The sequence below is a fragment of the Amblyraja radiata genome, chromosome 4 (assembly GCF_010909765.2).
Source record: "Amblyraja radiata isolate CabotCenter1 chromosome 4, sAmbRad1.1.pri, whole genome shotgun sequence".
Lineage (NCBI taxonomy): Eukaryota > Metazoa > Chordata > Chondrichthyes > Rajiformes > Rajidae > Amblyraja > Amblyraja radiata.
Window position 1 is genome coordinate 28,075,227 of NC_045959.1, and position 23,082 is coordinate 28,098,308.

General features: G+C 51.2%; 1 protein-coding gene across 1 annotated transcript in view; it reads left to right on the plus strand.

The window, feature by feature from the left end:
* pkhd1l1 (PKHD1 like 1) overlaps positions 1-23,082 on the plus strand; it is a 178,669-nt gene that overhangs the window by 111,509 nt on the left and 44,078 nt on the right. Inside the window, exons 45-60 of the mRNA XM_033020374.1 lie at positions 798-927; positions 1,633-1,871; positions 2,982-3,118; positions 4,406-5,408; positions 6,903-7,098; positions 8,637-8,641; positions 11,320-11,453; positions 12,465-12,627; positions 14,940-15,078; positions 16,637-16,725; positions 17,179-17,330; positions 18,196-18,325; positions 19,330-19,448; positions 20,524-20,653; positions 21,480-21,653; positions 22,591-22,694. Of these exons, the coding sequence (XP_032876265.1) occupies positions 798-927; positions 1,633-1,871; positions 2,982-3,118; positions 4,406-5,408; positions 6,903-7,098; positions 8,637-8,641; positions 11,320-11,453; positions 12,465-12,627; positions 14,940-15,078; positions 16,637-16,725; positions 17,179-17,330; positions 18,196-18,325; positions 19,330-19,448; positions 20,524-20,653; positions 21,480-21,653; positions 22,591-22,694 (3,044 nt within the window). The remainder of the gene's footprint in view (positions 1-797; positions 928-1,632; positions 1,872-2,981; positions 3,119-4,405; positions 5,409-6,902; positions 7,099-8,636; positions 8,642-11,319; positions 11,454-12,464; positions 12,628-14,939; positions 15,079-16,636; positions 16,726-17,178; positions 17,331-18,195; positions 18,326-19,329; positions 19,449-20,523; positions 20,654-21,479; positions 21,654-22,590; positions 22,695-23,082) is intronic.

A 23,082-nucleotide genomic window follows, 5' to 3' on the forward strand; every position in this document is an offset into this window, starting at 1 on the left:
GATTAAATGACAGTGTAGACATGATAGGCCGAATGGCCTAATTGTGCTCCTTTCTTATGAACATGGATGCAGCCCCTGGAATCTCTCGACGTTGTGTCTTCAGGTGGGAATTGTTGCCGTTCTGTTCTGCTGCCAATAAGCCTGAAGCTGGCCGGTGATCTTGACAGGAATCAGCCGAATGTACCCCCAGTGTAGATGTGGTCGCTTTGCTATGTTTGAGTGCATCAGGGTGTCTCTGTTGCTTTAATTTAACCACCTCAGTTATTCATTCCAAAGTACTGTAGACTCGTGAAGCTAGGAACCAGTGCTGAAACATTAGCGCACAGTGCCTCTTGCAAAGTCGCTGAAGTTGAAGCAGTTGAATCTTGTAAATTAAGGATACAATCCAAGACAAACACGAGATAGTTTGAGCCCAACATTGCGTTGTTGGTTGTTGAGTGAAATCTTATCAAAGGCTCACTGAAAATCGAAATAGATTGCACCCATTGCCCCCTTTATCTGCTCCACAAGCTCATAAATCATAGGAGCAGAAGCCCAACACATTACTCCAACTGGATCTGCCCACATAAATATGCAGGCGTGAAGAACACATGTCCATTCCTCGAAGAGCATCAATGCCAGTCATAGAGTCATACAGCACAGAGACATGCCCTTCGATTCATCTCGCCCATGCCCCCAAATGCCCCATCTAAGCTAGTCCACACGTTTGTCACTTCTCCCTCTGAAGTAATGTTTATTTGCACGCGTAGGTTTTAGATTTGCTTTGATGGGCTGTGATTATCAATCTCATCACTCAGGTCTCCCCATTCCTGTAACCTGGACTCACCTGGCTGAGACAGCGGAGGAAGGTTCTTCCACCATCAGATTGCAGAAAGCGGTGACCTGGAGGGCAGGGGACGAGATTGTCATTGCATCAACGGGAGGAAGGTAGGTCCAGGCATGTCGCGTCTTCACGGCTGGCTGCGTTAACCCGCGACAAGTTCACGGGCGGCCGGGGTGCATCACCGTCTCCAGTCTTGCGATTCCTTCCCACTGCAGCCACTTCATCTCAAGATCTCGCCAGAGCGCAGTCTGCAAAGGGAAGGGCAGCCTGGGAGCGCCGCGGCGTGGGGAGGCGGTGGGGGAGCGCCGCGGCGTGGGGAGGACGGTGGGGAGGCGGTGGGGGAGCGCCGCGGCCTGGGAAGCACAGTACTGACGAAGTGCTAACATGCGACGATAAAACGAGGACACTTGTGGACCCTCTCGGCGATCGTTAGGCATCTGCAATCAAAATTGCGCGGGAACGTGCTCAGGGCGTTCTGGACATCTTTGCCCATCGCCCTAATTTCTGTAGTTTCTGGCTGCTTGCTGTGATACTGTTTGTAATGTAGCAGTTGTACTTCCCCTCGGGAGCAATCGCCCTTTTCTTGTGCTGTGGCTCTTGGATACAAACACCCTCTCTCCCTACCCTCGGCCACTGGAAAGACACGAAACCAATGTTTAAGTCCTGGCCTCTCGATTACGCTTTGTTCCCGTATATCTATCTGTACAAGGTACATACTGGCTCCCATTGACGTCGCTGAGGTGTGACTGTGGTACCTGGGTTAACCCCGCGCCTGTTTACTACTTGTCATCCCTTCCTCCCACGGGTAGACACAGCCAGAGGGAGAGTGAGCAGAGGACGATCGAGGGCGTGTCAACGGACGGGAGGATGCTCAACCTGACGGAGCCGCTGCGGTATCGTCACCTGGGCACTGTGCTCTCGCTGTCCGGGGCAACGCTGCAAGCTCGGGCGGAGGTGGGGCTGCTGAGTCGCAATGTGGTGGTCCGGGGCGCCATTAACGAAGAATGGAGCGACATCATCGAACGCTGCCCGGAAGAGTTCGACACGGGTACGGCGGGGGTGGAGGGGAAGGGCAACTAGCAGGTTGGGCACGACCCACGGCCGCTCCCGCACCCACTGTGGTCACTCCTTGGGCACCATCAGACAACTGTGTGCGTCTGAAGATCAGTTCCCTCATCCAGTCCCTGCTCGCAACATCCCTCTCGTGGGCCGTTCCCAAGCGGACCTTCCCGCCCGTGGGGTAAAGAGGTTCTTCTGCAGTTGTATAGGGCTCTGGTGAGACCACGCCTGGAGTATTGCGTTCAGTTTTAGTCTCCTAATTTGAGGAAGGACATCTTTGTGATTGAGGCAGTGCAGCGTAGGTTCACGAGATTGATCCCTGGGATGGCGGGACTGTCATATGAGGAAAGATTAAAAAGACTCGGCTTGTATTCACTGGAGTTTAGAAGGATGAGGGGATATCTTATAGAAACATATAAAATTATAATAAGACTGGACAAGCTAGATGCAGGAAAAAATGTTCCCAATGTTGGGCGAGTCCAGAGCCAGGGGCCACAGTCTTAGAATAAAGGGGAGGCCATTTAAGACTGAGATGAGAAAAAACTTTTTCACCCAGAGAGTTGTGAATTTGTGGAATTCCCTGCCACAGAGGGCAGTGGAGGCCAAATCACTGGATGGATTTAAGAGAGAGTTAAATAGAGCTCTAGGGGCTAGTGGAATCAAGGGATATGGGGAGAAGGCAGGGTTATTGATTGGGGACCATCAGCCATGATCACAATGAATGGCGGTGCTGGCTCGAAGGGCCGAATGGCCTCCTCCTGCACCTATTTTCTATGTTTCTATAAACCGGACTTTCCCACCCTGACCTTACCAACTCCAAGCCCACCTCCTCATTCAGGGCTTGGGACTGTCTGGCCCAACAGCCATTGTCCCTGGGTCTAGATCCCAGACCTTCTTCTACAGCAGGTGTGCTGCACTCCCCCCACAAAGGTCACATCAAGGTGGCAGCACATCATCCCAATGGTGACCAGGGAGGGGATGGACGACCATCGCTAGCCGTGCCTGGAACATCCACAGACGGGGGAGAGGGTTGTGTGTGAAACTGAGGGGGCTCCCAGTGATACTTCGCTTCCTTAGCCAGCAACTCCTGTCCCTGCAGGCGAGTTTGCCACCCAGACCTGCTTCCAGGGACGGCTGGGTGAGGAAATGGGAAGTGACGAGTACGGAGGCTGCATCATGTTCCACTCTCCGAGACCCGACCATGGGATGGTGGTGGGCAGAATTGAATATGTTGAGGTAAGTCCCCACTACCCCCGCGCCAACTTCCATCCGCCTCCCTCCCTCCCTCCACCCACCACACATCCCATCTCTTCTATCGACCCATCCATCACCAACCACACACCCCAACCTTTCCCCCAACCCATCCACCACACGCGCCTAACCTCCCCAAGCTCCACCTTCCTCCTGCCAACCCACCACATGCCCTAACTCTTGACACGTCACTGACACGCCAATCCTTCATCCATCCTACATGCCGCAACCCATCGCTCAGCCAACCCTACCACCAACCACAAGCGCCAATCTACCGCCCACCCACCCAACCACCAACAGGCCTCAACCCACCCCGACCCAACCACCAACCTCATGCCAATGCCCTACCCCGGCCCACTTAGTACTAACCTTGCCCCACACAACCATCGACCCATCCAATCCATCCTAAACTGCATAGCAGTTCAGTGATGAAGCCCAAAGTCAGGTTGGTTATTGTGTTCGCCTTAACCAACCTGACCTCCCGGTGGCTCAGCACTTCAACTCCCCCTCCCACTCCGTATCCGCCCTCTCTGTCCTGGATCTCCTCCATGGCCAGAGCGAGCAACACCGGAAATTGGAGGAACAGCACCTCATATTCCGCTTGGGGAGTCTGCATCCTGGGGGCATGAACATCGAATTCTCCCAATTTTGTTAGTCCTTGCTGTCTCCTCCCCTTCCTCAGCCCTCCTGCTGTCTCCTCCCATCCCTCAGCCTTCGAGTTCCTCCTCCTTTTTCATTTCTTCTCCCCCCCCCCCCCCCACCCACCCCTTCCCCCCCCCCCACCCCCCCCCCCCCCCCCCACCCCCACCCCCCCCCCCCACCCCCACCCCCCCCCCCCCCCCACCCCCATCAGTCTGAAGAAAGGTTTCCACCCGAAACGTTGCCTATTTCCTTGGCTCCATAGATGCTGCTGCACTCGCTGAGTTTCTCCAGCTTTTTTGTGTACCTTTGAAAGTAAAGTGTGTCGTTGCAAGAGGAATGCAGTCCCAGGACACTTGTTCATGCGTTCAACGTGCTTTATAATTCTTCGCTCTCTCTCCTCCCTCTCACTGTCTCTCCCCTCACCCACCCTATGTCTTTCTCTTCCCCTCCCCGTATCTCCTCCCCTGCCCCTTCTATTTCCCCATCTCGACTCCTCGAGCCCTCTATATCGCGCCCTCTATCCCATCTCCACCCCTCCCGGCCTTTCGATCTCCTCTCCCCATTTCCCCCCCGCCGCCACCTCTATCTCCCCTTGCCCATGTCCACCCCTTCCCAATCTCTCCTCCCCAGATCTATCATGCGGGGCAAGCCTTCCGACTGGGTCGCTACCCACTGCATTGGCATCTGCTGGGTGACCTGTCCTTCCAATCGTACGTGCGGGGGTGCTCCATCCACCGGACCTTCAACCGGGCCGTCACCATCCACGGCACGCACCGGCTGCTGGTGGAAGGTAACGTGGCCTTCAATATCATGGGGGGAGCCTTCTTCCTGGAGGACGGCGCGGAGCGAAACAACGTCCTGCAACACAATCTGGCCGTGCGGGTTCGCCGGAGCACCAGTCTACTCAACGACGACCTCCGGCCTGCCGCCTTCTGGGTGACCCACCCCGGCAACATCGTGCGGTACAACGCGGCGGCGGGCGGCACCCACTTCGGCTTCTGGTACCGGCTCCTGCAGTGGCCCGAGGGGGCCTCGCACACACAGGCCTTCAGCCCACGCCGACAGCCCCTCGGCCTCTTCCACCACAACACTGCCCACTCCCTGGGCTGGTTCGGCCTCTGGATCTTCCCGGACTATCAGCCCAGGGAGGAGAACGGCTGGCGACCCGAGCCCGCCGCCTTCCGCTCGTTCACCGCCTGGAGCTGCGGCAAGGGGGCCGAGTGGACGAACGGAGGAGCCATCCAGTTCCACGACTTCCTGCTGGTCGGCAACGAGAAGTCCGGGGCCGAGGCCCAGCGCATCGAGCGGGGAGCTGTGTCCGGGTGGGGCGAGGCCGGGGGAGCGCTGATCAGGAACCTAACGGTGGTGGGACACGCCGACGGCCTGGGTCTGCCCCCGGGCTCCTGCACCGAGCGGGGCCTGGTCCTGCCACTGGACCAGGGACTGACCGTGCAGGGGCTCCGGCTGGTAAACTTTGATCGTTCCGGCTGCGCGGCTCTCGGGCTGACCGGACATTTCGATGGAGGTTGGAGCGTGCGGTTCAGTCAAGTCCGCTACTACAACACGTCCAACAAGGCCCATTTCGGCTGGGAACACCAGGTGATACTGGAGGACATGGACGGATCCCTGGCAGGTAAGGAAGCGCTGGGCGTGGAAGGGAGAACTGGGTATCCAGTGAAGTGGAAGACAGGAGACCAGGGCACATGGAGGAGGAGGAGTGGGAGACTGCAGGGCACACGAAATGTTTTTGTTTTAATTTCAAAATATACTTTATTCGAGAAATAAATATATACAATACATGATCCATACAAAGCTCCATCCGACATTCTCGGAGGCTATACATACATTCAATACAGTTTCCCCAAATCACAATTTCACCCCACACCCTTGCCACGCATGTGGCCAACCGGCGTGGAATCCCTTCCCTTATTTTCAGGGGCGTCTCCACCACACCATGAGACAATTAATGGGTGTCTTTATGGAATGAGCTGCCAGAGAAGATATTTGAGGCAGGTACTATACTGTAACATGTAAAAGATATTTGGACAGGTACATGAATCGGAAAGGTTTGAGGGTTATGGGCCAAATACAGGCAAGATTCAAGAGAGTTTATTGTCATGTGTCCCAGATAGGACAATGAAATTCTTGCTTTGCTTCAGTACAACAGAATATAGAAGGCATGAATACAGAACAGATCAGTGTGTCCATATACCATTGTATAAATATATACACATGAATAAATAAAACAGATAAAGTGCAAGTAAACTGATAATGGGCTATTAATGTTCAGAGTTTTGTTTGAGTTGAGTTCAATAGCCTGATGGCTGTGGGAAAGAAGCTGTTTCTGAACCTGGACGTTGCAGTCTTCAGGCTCCTGTACCTTCTACCTGAAGGTAGCGGGGAGATGAGTGTGTGGTCAGGATGATGTGGGTCCTTGATGATGCTGCCAGCCTTTTTGAGGCAGCGACTGCGATAGATCCCCTCAATGGTAGGGAGGTTAGAGCCGATGATGGACTGGGCAGTGTTTACTACTGTTTGTAGTCTTTTTCGCTCCTGGGCACTCAAGTTGCCGAACCATGCCACGATGCATCTTTACTGTGCACCTGTAGAAGTTAGAGAGAGTCCTCCTTGACATACCGATTCTCCGTAATCTTCTCAGGAAGTAGAGGCGCTGATGTGCTTTCTTTATAATAGCATCAGTATTCTCGGACCAGGAGGGACTATTGTAGATGGGGCAACTTGGTCAGCATGGGTAATTGGGCGGAAGGGCCTGTTTGAATGTATGACTCTATCTGTCCCTGTGCTGCTGATGTTGGAAGGAGAGCTAATTGAGTGGGGACCAGGGACTAGCAAGCTAATTTTTCTGCCTCACTCCATCCACCCCAAGTACCCGCCCCTCCTGTCCATCCAGTTTCCCCTTAACCCCATCCCTCACCCCTCGCTTTGAAGAGTAAATCCCAGCTGCTAACTGGGGAAGGGTCTCCCTGAATGTATCACAACTGTTTGAAACATAGGGCAACAAATCTGTGGAGTGCCACACTGTGGCAGGGGCAGAACTAAAGGAGTGCTGCACTATGGGAGGGTTGGTGTGGTCTGTCTAGCTGACAAACACTGTTATGTTTTGCAGGTGGTGCTGGTTACAAGGTGCTCCCTCACAGTCGGATCTTGGACCCTGCACACTGCCGGCAGTCAGCAAACTGGAGCAGTGGCTACCCCGGTGTAGTGTGTGACTCCACTGTTACCTTTCATCGCATGACTGTGCAAAGCGCCTCGCCTTACGCTCTCTTGTGGCAGCAGCTCATCCTATCTAACACTCACGGTGCGTCTGCTCTGCTTTTTGCCACCTTAACCTTCCCATCAATCGATCAATCAGTTTTATTCGTCACTTACACCTAAAGTGCAAGTGAAATGAATTTGTCAGCAGCGGTACAATTTTAAAAACCACACAAAAACACAATTAAAATTTAACACAAACATCCACCACAGCATTCATCACTGTGGTGGAAGGCACAAAATTTGGCCAGTTCTCCTCCATTTCCCCGTGGTCGGGACCTCAACCTTCCGCAGTCGCCACTGCGGGCGTCCAGATGTGTAGACAAGGTAAGTCCAGATAAGTCCTGAATCGGTGCCTCCCCACCGGAGACCGCGGCTTCAAGTTGGTGTAGGCTGCAGGCCGGCGGTCGAATATCTAAAATCTCCGCCGCACCGCAGCCAGAAGCACCGCAGATCGCAGGACCGGCGGTAGGAGCTCCTCTCCAGGGGTCCCCGGCGAGGGGCCCCACTCATGATGCTAAGTCCCCACTGTGCTCGCGGTAGAAGTTGGCCGCAGGCCGGCGGTCGGAGCTCTTCTCCTCTGGGGTCCCCAACGAGGGATCCCAGGCTGCGGATGCTGCGCCAGCTGGAGCTCCGCAGACCGCGGCTTCAGGCTGCTGCGGGCCAGCGAACGGAGCGCTCCCCTCCGGCGAGGGCTTGCCCCCTCCGCGACGAGAGTCCTCGCTGCAACTGTTCCCCAGGCCACTGCTGCTCACATCAGGCAGGGATCTGGCTTCTCAGTGTTTGAAACGAGTCCAGAGGATCAAGAGAATCAAAAGTGTCAATGCAATTATTACTTGCTGCAACAACACAATTAATGAATGTACAATGATTGGTCATGCATTAAATTAATCATCACTGTAGGTCATCAAACCATAATAGTACAAGCCAAAGTAGGTGGTGCAACAGATACAAGGTCCATAGTGGATCATTGCTGAGGTAGGGTTGTGCCGCGTAGAAGAAGTTGTTCTTGAACCTGGTTGTCATGGTACCCGGGCTCTTGTACCCTCTTTCAGATAGTAGCAGCGAGGTAAGGGCTAGGCCAGGGTGTTTGGATCTTGGATACTAGCTGTCTTTTTGAGGCAGCGCTTCCGGATCATCCATTCGATGATGGGGAGATCAATACCCATGATTGACCAGGTAATGTCCACCACTTTCTGCAGCCTCCTTCATTCTGGGGCATTCCAGTTACTGAACTAGGATGTGATGCAGTCACAATACTTTCTATCGGTCGATAGAATATTTAGCAACATGTCAAATCTCCTTAAACCTCTAAGATGGTAGAGGAATTGGAGAGGTTCATTTGTGATTGCACCAGTCTGCTAGGCTAAGGACAGATCTTCAGAAGTATTCATGCCCAGAAAATTCAAACTGTGACTCTCCACTGCCATTCTGTCAATGAAGACAGGTTCAAGAATCCTTGGTTTTCCCCTCTTGTTATCAGCCATTGGCTCCTTGGTCTTGCTAATATTGAAAGTATGATTGTTTTTCTGCTGCCATTCAATTAAATTATTGACCTCCTCCTGTAATCTGATATTGTTTGTCACAGCAGTGGTAAACATGGTGTTGGACTTCATCTGGCAATACTGTCATGGGTATAGTGAGAGTAGAACAGGGGACTGAACACACAGCCTTGAGGTGGTAGTCAGTGAGGACTGTTTTGTTGCCAAATCCGTACTGATTGAGGCCTGTCGATTATGAGAGAGAGAGAGAGAGGGAGAGAGCACGGAGATGGAGAGGTGCAAGGTAGTTTTCAGTAAGAGGGAAGTTATGGAAAGAACTGTGGAACAATCAGAATGTCTGTGATAGGATAGTCAAAATGGCCTCATTGCAATAGTTCCAGCACGATATAGGTCTGAGGAAGGGTCCTGACCCGAAACCTTGTCCATCCATTTCCCTGCATAGATGCTGCCTAACCCACTGAATTCAAGTCAAAGTATCCTTTATTGTCATTCAGACCTTTCGGTCTGAACGAAATTTTGTGGCTTGTAGTCATACATATAATAAAAATAACAAAAACACACAATAAACACAAATTTAACATCCACCACAGTGAGTTCACCAGGCACCTCCTCACTGATGGAAGGCAAAAGTCTTAAAGTCTTTGTCTCTTCCCTCCTTGTTCTCCCTCTGCGCTGAGGTGATCCAAGCTTCCGATGTTGTGACCCCGCCGGGTGATGGTAAGTAAGTCAGTCCCGCGGCTGAATCCGAGCTCCGCGAACGGGCCAGTTCAAACTCCGCGGCCCGAGATGGTCGAAGCTGCCGCCCTCCAGTCCAGCGGACGCAGCTGTTGTTGCGGGAGCTCCGGAAGAACAGGTCACCAACCTGTGACCTGCGAGCTCCCGACGATGTCGTCCACTGGGCCCGCGGCCGAGCCTCCGAAGTCGGGTCGCCGCCGCCGGAACGCCGCCACACCCCCGAAGTTGGGCCGCCGGAACGCCGCCACACCCCCGAAGTCGGAACGCCGCCACACCCCCGAAGTCGGGCCGCCGGAACGCCGCCACACCCCCGAAGTCGGGCCGCCGGAACGCCGCCACAGCTCGGAAGTCGGAACGCCGCCACACCCCCGAAGTCGGGCCGTCGGAACGCCGCCACAGCTCCGAAGTCGGGCTGCCGCCGGAACGTCAGTTTGCTTTTTTCGCTCAGCATGTTAAGCTGCTAGTTTTTCCTAACGCCTCACCTATTTGTGATAAATGCCTATCTCAAGAAGCTACTATAACGCACTCATTTGTTTTTTGTATAAAAATTCAAACATTTTGGACTGAAATTTTTGAAATCTTCACAAAATTATTTAAAATAAAATTGATACCAAAAGCAGAATGGATTATCTTTGGAACAATCGAAGGCAGCCCTGAACTAAATGTGTTTCAAAAGAATCTATTTAATTACGGGTTAATAACGGGAAAAAGCTTATACTTAAATTCTGGAAAAACGCTCCTATACTAACATGTGGATTTCAAATATATTTGAAACATTACACCTGGAAGATATGAGACTCCTCCTTGCAGGCAAATCAGACCACTTCCAAAAGACGTGGTTTGCATTTATCGACTTATTACAAGTATAAGGTGCAACAGTACTTTAAAAATGAAATGGTGTCAGGATCTGGTAATGGGGGATGAAAAATACGAAGTTGGTATATCCCTTTTTGTGCGGTTTTCATAATAGAGCTTTTGTTTCTTTTTCTTTCTTTCTTTTCTATGGCCTATTTCTTAACTTTTTTCCCTAACTCTTTGTTTAACGGGTTTTTCTTTTTGATCACTCTTTCACACTAACACGACTCTCTCTCACTTTCTTTACTTTCTTTATTTCTCTCTCGCTTTAAAGCTTAAAAAATGAAGGGGTACAATAAATGTAATAAGATATATGTGGCTTGTACTATTGTAATGTACTGTACTTCTAATAAATACAATTATAAAAAAAAAAAAGCATGTTAAGCTGCTTAGTTTGTGCAATAAGCTGTTAATGGTAGGACATGCCCAGCAAGCTAGACGTACAAAAGGATAAGAAAAACGGAGCCAATACAGAGCTGTCCATCACAGGGAAATGCCCTTCTCCCACCCAGCTCGGGTATCATGCAGATTCTCTGCACAGTAGGTGCTGGAACTCTCCGCCAACCTTTCCAAGCTAATGGCTTCAGTTGTAGTCTGAGGTTAGGATTATTGTCACATGTACTGAGATACAATGAAATGTGTCCTTTCCAATCAAACCAGATTATACAATACTTGAATACAATCAAGCCAAACATGGGCAGTGTGAAATGCCAGAGTGTGTAGTACAGTTGTGAGCATTGAAGTGTAACAGGTCCGGCAAAAAGTCCAATATCTGCAATGAGGTAGTTTGAAAGATCCAGACTGTACCCTAGCTTATGGAGAGACAGTTCAGAAGCTTGAGAACAGATAGGAAGAAGCTATTCCTGAGTCTGGTGGAGGACACTTTCAAGCTTCTAGACGTTCTGCTTGATGGGAGAAAGAAGAAAAGGCAATGGCCAGGATATGAAAGCTCCTTGATTATGTTGGCTGCTGATCTGATGCAGTGTGGAGAGAAACAGTGGTGGGGAGTCTGGTCCGTGTGATGGATTCTACATTTTTTTACTGCCTTTGTCAGAACTGTTCTCAAACTAAACTGTGGTGCAACATAACAATTGAGCGAGGGAGATAGGTGGGATGTATTACATGGTTTATGAATCAACATGATATGCTGATCCAGGATTTCCTTATGTTTTGATGCAGGATTCAGTGCTCTTTCATCCTCTGGCTCAGGCTGGATGGCCCTCGTACCCAACAATCAAACCATTAATTGGCATTTCAAGCGGGTTGATCACATCACCGAGATCTCCTATAGAGCCACCTTCTATCACTTCACGGTACTGGCAAGACTTTGATAGAGAGCTCAGTATTAGCACACCATTTAGAGAAGTTTGAGTGGGTCACCCAGGGTAGGGTGGGTGGGAGAGGGAGATTTAGTGGTTCAACCCAGTCAACAAGAAGGACCTCAAGGACAGGGCTTCACGTCGCACTTTAAAGACCAGAACATAAAGCTGATGCTATCCCTCCAGTGTTGAGCTGAGGGAATGCTGTACAGTCAAAGGCACTAAAGAGGTACCAAGCTGGGATGGGAGGGATGCCGGGCAGCTAGCTAGCAGAGTCGGGCTGTGGCAGGCATGGAAATGCATTCCTGCTGCTCAGTGTTTCAATCAATTCATCAACACCTAGTGTGTTGGTGAGTGGCAGAATCAAAGGAAAATTGATGGTAATGTTAGGAGAAAAAAGTAGAATCAGTGTATCTGGGTAATTGGGGTTTGGCATGGACTTAGTGGGCCAAAGGGAGGGAAGGGGTGATATAGTTTTCTAATTTGTTACGAGCTTGGCTGACCCTGTGCCAAAGGAACATTCTCCTTCCCAATCAGTCCCTGAGAGGTAACTCTCACCCTGGGACTGGGGTCTCCAAGGACTGTTGATCTAAAAATAAAACCAATAACCGACCCTTTGTCCTAGTTCCCAGCCTTGGGGTGAGGATAGGGCTGCAAGGGCTTGTGATGTGTGAGATTGAGGGTGAGGTGATGTCAGGAGATGAGAGGGCAAGTCATGTGTGAGGTTGATGGGGCAGTGGGCGTGTCACGTGTGTGGAGGGGAGCGAGAGGGCAAGTCATGTGAGGTTTTTGGGCGAGAGGGCAACTCGCTTGTCCGCTTGGGGGGGGGGGGGATGAGAGGCCAGCTCATATGTGAAGTTGCGGGCGAGAAAGCAGCTCGTGTGTCCGTTTGAGGCGGGGGTTGGGGGGTGGGATGAGGGCAGCTTGCATTAGATGTCGGGAATGAGAGGGTAGCTCATGCCCAGGTCACGGTGAGGTCAGTAATGCTCCAGTGTTGTTTTGCAGGAGGGCGACCATGTGGTTGTGTCCCACAACTTCACTCAGCACCCTGACCATGTCCAGGTCACAGATCTGCACCGGAATGCCTCCCTACAGCCCCTGGATGGGGCCCACAACCAGAATGGTGACTGGTACTTCGACACAGACAACATGACCTTGTACTACCTGGGTAAGATCGGGAGCAGGTGTAAGATCGGGTGTTGGTCAGCAGAGTAACGCGTATCCCAGGTGCCGTCTGGCCTGGTGGGCTGGGCACAGGAGGAGGCTGCAGAGCCAATGAGACAGAGCTGATCACACGAGGGACCCCAGGGTGGAGGGGCTGTGCCTGGGAATTGGGGGTAACCCTGCAACCCATGGGTGACCCAATTCAAGCATGAGGCTTTGATTACCATACTTTGTCTGAATCTGTCACTGACCTCCATGTAGACACAAAGGGCTAGAGTAACAGTGGGTCAAGCAGCATCTCTGGAGAAAAAGGATGGGTGGTGTTTCAGGTGGCAACCCTTCTTTAGACCCTAGAGTTAAGACTGGAATTAATCCCGTCAATTTCCTGAACACTACTTCCAAACTATTTCATTCAGGTCTTTCCTCTCACTAGATCTTAACTTACCCCAACATTCCTGGGATTTATAATGTCCTTCTTTCTGTAGACTGACCCAAACTATTTATTCAGTTATTCTGCATTCCTTTCCTCGGCCATTTTATGTTCTCCTATTTTTGAAGGTAAATTTGCCTTCACGAATCTGTTTTCTTCACATACCCATAGTTTTTACTGTCAGCCTTTATGTTCTCTGCAAGCTTACTCTAATCTCTATTTCTCCTTACTGAATCATTAAGGGCCTGTACCACTTGTCGCGGCGTGGTCGGGGCGTGACACGGCGTGACGCATGTAGTGACGCACGGTGTCTCCCTGCCGCCCCGGGATTTTGGAATGTTCAAAACTTCAGGTGACATTTGGGTGTCTTATCATGTCGTGCGCCCTGTCACACGCTGACGTGCACCGTCCTGCGAGTGACGCCCGGTATGGGTTAGGGTTCGGGCTAGGGCTAGGGTTCGGGCTAGGGCTAGGGCTAGGGCTAGGGCTAGGGCTAGGGCTAGGATTAAGGCTAACCCTAACCGGGCATAACCCGCAGGACAGCATACGTCAGCATGTATGTCGTACAACTTGATGGTTTTTAGGGCAACTACGGGCGTCAGTCACTGACGCTCGCAGTCGTCGAAAAAATCGCAAAGTGGGACAGGCCCTTTAGTCCTCGACTGAGTTCTAAATTATCCTCAGTTCAATGCTTTTGTTTATTGAGACAATTGATATATCTCTCTCTTGGATCTAACACTATTCCTAATCTCCCAGTTGAGCTCCCATCCTGTTTTATTTTTGTGTTAAAAAGGGAGAACTGGGAGCCAGCTCCTTTTTAGTGGAATTGTATCCTGGGCTGGAGGTCTGGAGAGCAGCTTCTTGCTCATGATTCATTTTGTACAGTGGCTCACACGTGACACCTAGGGATCGTCAGTGGTACTGCCGCTGTCAAAAACTGATTCCATTTAGTGAGAGGTCAGCCATTATTTCAAGAATCAAGTCAAGAGTGTAGGAAGGAACTGCAGATGCTAGTTTACACCAAAGGTAGACACACCAATGCTGGAGTAATCCAGTGGGACAGGCAGCATCTCTGGCAAGAAGGAATTCTTCAGTCTGAAGAAGGTTCTCGACCCGAAACGTCACCCATTCCTTCTCTCCAGAGGTGCTGCCTGTCACGCTGAGTTACTCCAGCATTTTGTGATCAGTTTAAAGAAGGGTCTTGACCTGAAACGTCACCGATTCCTTCTCTCCAGTGATGTTGCCTGTCCCACTGTTACTCCAGCATTTTGTGTCTATCTTGTCAAGAGTGTTTGATTGTCATATGCACCCAGGACTGAAGCAATGAAATGTATTCTTGCTGCAGCTTTACAGGTACACTAAATGCAGCACCACAACAAATAAATCCATCATAAATTATCAGTTACACTGGGTAAACCAGACTATGATAATGCAAGCCAAAGTATGTAGTTGATTGGAAAAAACAGTCGATGGGAAAAGGCTGCTCTTGAACCTAGAGGTAACGGTTCATAGGCTCCTTTCCATGATAACAGTAAAAACAAGTGAATAAAGAGCATGGCCAGAGTGGTGTGGGTCTTTGATATATTAGCTGCCTTGAGGTAGCACCCCTGTACATCCCTTCAATGATGGAGGTCGATATTAATAATGGGCTGGGCAATGTCTGCCTCTTTCTGCAGCCTCCTTCATTGTTGGGTGTTCACTTTACAGAACCGAGCTGTAATGCAATCAGTCAGTGTGCTCTCTCTCCACTGTACATGAGTAGAAGTTATTTAATGGTAAAGAAGAATGCATTTACAATCTCAACATTTTTATTGGTTTCACTTCAGTAATTCTTTTTATTCCCATCGTTTGTTGTGAAGCTAAAATGCGCAATGTTCCAGTTTCAGAAAAGGGTTCCCCTCATTGGTCGAGTCTGGACCCAACAATGGTCAATATAAACATTCACCTTCGTGTATTCCGCTGCTTTTATCAGAAGTGTGGGTCGCCTCCGCCAAAAACATTCAACCACTCAACCTCCCAATACAGGTAACGCACGCTTCACCTCCGGCTGTGGGATGTGGATAACCACATTGGACCTCATGCATTGAGTTTCATATGTGTTACAATATAGGCCTTTCAGCAGATTTAGTCCATGCTGGCTGTCATGCCCATCCATCCCCACTGATATCCCTGTAACCTGTTCTCCCCACATTCCCATCAACTCCCTCTCAGAGCCCCCCATTCACTTGCACATACACTAAGGGACAATTAACAACAGAAAATTAACCCTCTAGCCTCCATGTCTTTGGAATGCAAAACCATATAACCATATAACAATTACAGCACGGAAACAGGCCATCTCGGCCCTACAAGTCCGTGCCGAACAACTTTTTTCCCTTAGTCCCACCTGCCTGCACTCATACCATAACCCGCCATTCCCTTCTCATCCATATGCCTATCCAATTTATTTTTAAATGATACCAACGAACCTGCCGCTACCACTTCCACTGGAAGCTCATTCCACACCGCTACCACTCTCTGAGTAAAGAAGTTCCCCCTCATGTTACCCCTAAACTTCTGTCCCTTAATTCATCATCAAAACAAAACTGGAGCGCCCAGGGGAAGCCCAAGTGATCTCCGGGAGAAGTACAAACTCCACACAGATAGACAAGGTCAGGATTGAACCTGGGTCTCCATAGCTATGAGCCAGCGACTATACCAACAGCGACACTGTGTCACCCACCGTATCAATAATAGTAGGACCAGGAGCAGTGTTCAGCCATTCGGCCCTTTGAGCCTGTAGACCCTTTATTGGGATCATTCCTGATTTTCTCCCACAGCTCCATTTTCCTGCCCTAACCTCGTATTTCTCCATCTAGAAATCTATCAACCTCTAAATTCAACTACTTAGCCACAACATTCTAAAAGTTCTACAGGCACTGGGTAAAATAAAATACTCTTAATCCTAACTAGAATATAGAACAGTATGGCACAGGACAGGCCCTTTGGCGTACAAAGTTTACACCAACCATGAGGCCAAATAAAACTAATCCCACCTACCTGCACATAGTCTGTATACCTCTATTCCCTGCCTGTATATGTGCCTAAACACCTCTTAAGTGTCACTGTCATATTTTCTGCCACCACCTGCTCTGGTAGTCTCTTCCAGGCATCTACCATGCACTGTATAAAATATGTTCCTCGGAAATCTCCTTTAAAATTTCAGTCACGTTCTGTGAGCCAGAGTCCTCCACTCCTCAGCCAGGACAAATATCCTCCCTAAATCCAACCTTTCGAGCCCAGCCAAAATACCCTGAACCCTAAGCACAGTCCTAGTCGCTCAGTCTATGCAAGCCTGCCTTCACTGGCCGCAGTCTGGTGATAAATAGAATAAAGTGTTTTACTGCAGCATTGTTGTCCACCGATCATTCTGCAGAAAGAATTACCTCTGCCTCATTGACTCTTTGTTGAATTTGGTCAATTCTCCTCCCTCTGATGCTGATCCTCACACCTATGTTCAAAATCTCAGCATTCAACCTGTGCTGTTGGTTACCAGTTGTGTAAAGCACAGGCTCCTCTCACTCTGAAATGTCTTCTTTTCTAGTTTGTGGTCAAACTCTTCCTTCTGGGAATCCTCTCCGGAAAACAACTTCATGGTTCCCACAGAAGGTGACAGCGTGGTTGTAGCCAAAGGTAGGAGCTGGTCCAAATAATCTCACCACAAGAGGTCACTAGTCAGAAGTTCAGTTCAGAAGGATGTGGAGGCCAAGTCAATGGATTTTTTGAGGCGGAGATTGATAGATACTTGATTAGTACAGGTGTCAGGGGTTATGGGGAGAAGGCAGGAGAATGGGGTTGAGAGGGAAAGATAGATCAGCTGTGATTGAATGGTGGGCCGAATGGCCTAATTCTGCTCCAATAACTTATGAACTTAGTAAAGGCCTCCTAATGTCAGGAACCTCATGGTTTAAGAAGGTTCCTGGGGGTTGGGATTCATTAACATTAGGGGCAGTTTGAAGACAGTTGATCAAATGCAGGTTCTCTCTAAATAATTATGTTTTGATAAATTTAAGTTTTGTGATGTTTTTATGACCAAGAGATGAATTGGAAGTTGATGGTTACTTTTTCAATACATCTGTAATGCAGGGGTCTGGCTTCTGATTGACATAATGATCCCATCACTTTACAAACTCACCATATATGGCACCTTGGAAATTAAGGACCTGAATGAAACGTCGGGCTCCAACTCATCGTCTTACATGAACATTGTCCTCAATGCTACCTACATCTCCATCCAGGTAACACACACTTAACAATGAGGGAGCTGGCTGCTTACCAGTGGATGTCGGGCACTCAGTGTGGTGGTGGTGGGGATGGGGGAGGGGGAGGGGCGGAGCGGGGGGGAGCGGGGGGGGGGGGGGGGGGAGTGGGCAGAGGACAGAGGCAGAGGTGGAATAACAAAAAGGCAGCTCCTTGTGCTGAGTCCAGGAACCCAAGATATTCTGAGAAACTGAATGTGTGGTTGGTAAAGTGTGTGGGATGGTGGATCTGTGGGGGGAGTGGGATTAGATGGATGGAACAGGTGTGCACTGTCTGAGAGTGGGATTGGATGGGTGGGATGTTCCTGTGTACATGGTCTGAGGGAGAGTGGGTTTAGACTTGGTGAGACATTGACGCGTCCATCGTCTGAGAGTGGGTTTGGATGAGGTGGGCCATTGATGTGTAAAGGATCTGAGACATAGTGGGATTGGACGGTGGGGGGGGGATGCGAGAGAGAAGGAGTGAGTTAGTGGAGCTAGACTACAGCCTGCGAATGCTACTGCTTCCAGCCTTGTGCTAGAGCAGTGCGTGAGACGTGTGAGTTGTTAGGGGGCGGCACAGTTGGCACAGCGGCAGAGTTGCTGCTTTACAGTGCCAGAGACCTGGGCTGATCCTGATTATGTGTGCTGTCTGTACGGAGTTTGTACCTTCTCCCTGTAACTGTGTGGGTTTTCTCCGGGTGCTCCGGCTTCCACCCACATTCCAAAAACGCACAGGTTTGCAGGTTAATTGGCATTGGTTAAATTGTAAATTGTCCCTAGTGTGTAGGATGGTGTCAATGTACCTGGTGATCACTGGTCAGTGTGGACTAAGTCTAAAGTGTGCTCTTGGTGTTTGTGGCAGGGGGGCAGGTTCATCGCTGGCACGCTGGAGGAACCGTTCCGAGGAGAGCTGCTGATCGTTTTGCGAGGAGACCACAAGACCCCGGATTGGCCTTTACCAAACGGGCCCAATCAGGGTTCGAAGGTGCTGGGTGAGTCAATTCAGCAGCACATCAAAACACGTCCCATCAACGCTCCTCCCTCAGCTGCCCTCCCATTTTATTCGAGTCGTCCAGCCACGTCCTGTGAGCATAGAAACAGGAGCACCCGGTCCATTTAGCCTCTCGACGTTTCCCGACCTGTGGTCGAACGATCGCCATATTCTTACCTTTGCTCCATATCCCTCCATCGTTCCCTTATTATCCTGAATGAATGATGGCAGCCTCCACAAACCTCTGGGTAGTCCATTCTAAGCGCCGGAGACCCCGGTTCGATCCTGACTATGGGTGCTGTCTGTACGGAGTTTGTGCGTTCTCCCCGTGATCTGCGTGGGTTTTCTCCTGCGATCTTCGGTTTTCTCCAAGATCTTCCCACACTCCAAAGACGTACAGGTTTGTAGGTTAATTGGCTTGGTAAATATAAAAACTGGCCCCAGTGGGTGTAGGATAGTGTTAATGTGCGGGGATCGCTGGTCATCGCGGACCCGGTGGGCCAAAGGGCCTGTTTCCGCGCTGTATCTCTAAACTAAACTACATACCTCTCTGCTGGGGTGAAGAAAGTTGGCCCACCAGTCTCTAGCTGAGAGCAGGAGAAACTCGGCGGGTGCAGCAGCATCTATGGAGCGAAGGAAATAGGTAACGTTTCGGGCCGAAACGTTACCTATTTCCTTCGCTCCATAGATTCTGCTGCATCCGCTGAGTTTCTCCAGCATTTTCTTGTGTACCTTTGATTTTCCAGCATCTGCAGTTCCTTCTTGAACTCTAGCTGAGAGCATACTGGTGATCTATGGAATTGCAGCAAAGCTCCTTTGATCCTCTGGGTAACGCAGTGCCTGTGAGGAGCTGTACACACGATTACTGAGCTCTGGTATGGCTGCAGCCCCCTTCTCCGTCCTGTGACCCATTCTCATCGGGGGCCTAGTGTTGAACACGGGAGCCGCTTGTTCTGAAGTTCTGGAGCCTGAGCTGACTGTCGTTGCTTCTCTCCGGTTCTGCAGGTGTGTTTGGCGGACTGGAGCTTCACGGGATTCCCCACCTGCTCTACAGGACCAAGCTGGGTGTCACAGCACCGGAGGGCTCCCTCAACCTGACGCTGGCAGCCACCGTCGATTGGCAGGTACGGTCAGGGAGACCGGTTACCGGGAGATCGACTCGGGCCACTGGGAACTTCCTCAGCCCGGAGCAACTGACGAGGGGAATGGGACTCGTCTCCGGGATGGTAGAACAGGGCTGAGCCCTGGGGGAGGTGGACAGGAGTGTGGGGCTGGCCACAAAGGTTGAGTGGAGCGTCTGGTCTGAGCATTGGGGTTGGAGGGAGGGGGGGGAGAGGTCTTGCGTCTTGGTATGGAAGGGGACTGCGGAGGGGGGAGTGGGTCTGAGCATTGGGCTGGTGGAGGGTTGGGGGGAAGAGGTACAGTATCCGGGTATGGAGGGGGAATGCGTAGGGGTGGTGTAGAGAAGGCAAGTAGACTCCAGGCAGAGACTGGGGGAAGGTAGTGCAGTACCGTCAAAGGCACCATCTGTCTGATCGATGGCAAGTGGGAGCACCATGAACTCTCACAGGTGACATGGAGGAAGAGCAGGGCCTTTCACCAGTGTTCCCACTTCACCTGGTCACTATGAATTGTTGTGGGATCTTGCTCTGCATCGTGGTCACCACATGTCAATCGTCATCAGAGCAAGTACACTCTCCATCGGTTCTCAAGATCCCTCTCCCCTCCTCCCTCCACTCCCAGGGCCCAAATCTACTCCACTCCCTGCACCCCTTCCTCGCTATCCCCAGACTCAGACCCACTCTCACTTCTCTCTCCTTTGTTCCCCGGGCCCAGATCTACTCGACTCCCTTCTCCTCACTCCCCAATCCTCCTCAATCTCCATCCATAGATACTAGCCCACTTTCCCTCTCCACTCCTAGGGCCCAAATCTACTCTAACCCCACTCCCCTTCCTCCTCCACCCCCAGACTCAGGCCCACTCTCCCTCCTCCCTTCTTTGCTCCCAGGGCCCAGATCGACTCTGCCCTTCTCTCTTCCCCCTTCTCCTCCACAGTGGAGGACCTGTGATCCACAAACTTCGGGCTGAGCTGATGACCAGGGGTCAGAGGTCCGTACATCTCTGCTCCATCCCAGTCTCTGGGTTACCTGGGGCTGTGCACTTGTGCTGATGCAGCAAACATTTTGTTCTCTCGGGCAGGAGGGTGATCGGATCCTGGTGACGAGCACCAGCCGCGATGCCAAGCAGTCGGAATGTCGGACCATCCGCTCCGTCTCGCTGGACGGTAGAACTCTGCTGCTGAATCAGCCTCTCTCCTTCACACACTTGGGTGAGTGTACTGGTCACACGACACCTACCTCCATGCCAGGCACCGCACGGGGCTTGGAACATTACGAGGGATGGCTGGGACATACACGCAATTATGTACTATATAGGAAATAGGGCAGTCCATTCAACTCAATCAGCATCTCCTGTCCCTCCTCCCATCCCCATTCCACTACTCTCCCCCTTCCCTCCTTTTCCTGAATCCCCTCTTCTCTTGATTCCTGACTGTGAGAGCAAATCCCAGATTACCCCCCCCCCCCCCCCAAGAAGGAATTGCCTCCTGAACTCCCCACTGACTTTCCTGGTGATATCATCGCCTGGAAACCTTGGGATTCCAAGAGATTTCTTCTCCTCCTTAGACCTGCCCTACCCCTTTCATCAGAAACCTCTAAAGACCACAGGGTAGAGGTGGGGAGGGGAGCTGTATAGGGGACCTGGGGAGCAAGCTTTCTACACAGCGTGGTGGGTATGTTGAACTGGCTGTCGGAGAAAGTGGTGGAGGTGGGTACAATTATGATGTTTAAGACATTTCTTCCAGTTTATTGATAGGAAAGGTTTAGAGGCAGATGTGCTGGCAAATGGGATGGGCTTAGACGAACCACATATTACCTTCCGGCTGTGGGCGTAAACCCCTTGTCCCACCTGCGGGCACAGACCTCACACCAGGCCGTGGGCACGGGCCCCGCATACCGCGATGGTGATCCCCGCAGCCGGGACCCCCACAGCCGGGACCCCCGCAGCTGGGTTCCATGCCCAAAGCCTGTGTGTGGGCTGCATCCGCAGCTGTTTTGGGTCCGGACGCCAGTGACTGGAGTTTGTTCTTATTCCAGTGGAGACACATGAAGTGAATGGAGGAGCCCGGCGCTACAGCCTGGCAGCAGATGTTGGCCTCCTGAGTCGAAACATCAGGATTGTGGGAGACGATCAAGACAACTGGCAGGAGCAGAAGTTCGGGGCCCGTGTGTTGATCAGTTCCTTCTTCTACAACGACTTTGAGGTCAAAGGTATCCCTGCTCTTGTTCCTTTCTTCCATGGAAAGCTGCACAGAGACTCTGCACAAGAGTGAGAGGGGTTATATGGAGGGAGGTTGACCTGTGCGCTAGCTGTTGTCAGTAGGTTTTGTCCTGTCATGAGACCGAGTAGCGTTGGGGGTGAGGTCACCGCTGGCCTCCAATCCCCTGGGACAGGAGAGTGCTGCAGTTTGGGATGGTCCTGTGGGCTAAGTTTCAGGAGGAATCCTGGGAGAGGGGAGGAAGGTGGTCCAGGGCCTTGGAGAGTAGTGGGATTCATGCTGCAGTTCCTGCCTGTTAAAACAAACCTGGGATTAATGTTCCAGACAACATCACAAGGCAAGCAGGTTGAACCGCATAAAAACAGTGGTTTGAAGGATAATAAAACCACACAGCAAGAATGCCACCCTACCTATGCTGCCGCCCCTGGCCTGGCAGGGTGCCCCTCCCTTGGTGTCGCCCTTCGCCCAGTGCGCCACCCCCCGGTGCTGCCCCTCACCCGTGTCAGTGCTCCCTCTGCTCTAGGGTGTGGCTGGTGCCCTAACCTGATGTAGATTAAGATCCTTCCTCCTAATCAGTTAAGGGCCTGTCCCACGTGGGAGTTATTTGCGTGTCATTTACGCGACATCATTTACGCATCACGACGTGCACATGGCGTGCATTACGTGCGCATGGAACGTGGTGAGACGTGGTGGCGTAGGCAGTGACGCACGGTAGCGCGCAGCGCCCCAGGATTTTGTGATTCTCAAAATCCTCGCTAGCTACCTGCGTGACAGGCAAATGACGCCCAGGTGGGACAGGCCCTTAAATTGTCACCTTCCTTTTTCATCCCAGCCCAAGGAACACCCTATTGGAATCAATTTGCAGGTTGACGGAAGGAATCCAGCTTTAGTGATATAATTAAGGTTCGTAATTTGTGTTTGTTGCCTAGGTTACGCCAGAATAAAGGATGTTGAATTCTACCACAGTGGCCAGATGGGTTACATCGATTACTTCGACCCACGCTACTCTGTGGCCTTTCTCAACCTCGGCCAGGTTTGTGCAAGGAATCGTGACACTTTTCTGTTTTTTCTGTTCATGCTCCCTAATGAATAGCTTACCTAAATATGAAAGTTGGGAATTTGGACTAAGCATCTGTCACAGTCCACAATTCTCGCACGAGATTCCCTGCATGAAGCCCAGAGTATTTGCAGAGGATTCCCCGCATGCTGGCCAGGGTGCTTGCATCAGATACCCTTACACACAGTCAATCACTCAACACACTTTACCCCTACCTGATGCTTTGGCCCCAGCTGCTTCTCATGAGGCGGTCGATGTGAGGGGTGTTGAGGTGTATAGGTGTGCTGTGTATGGCAGGGTGACAGTTCCCATGCTGATACCGTGTGTTCTTCCTTCAACCGCCGGGTGAGAGGGTGTAGGGGCC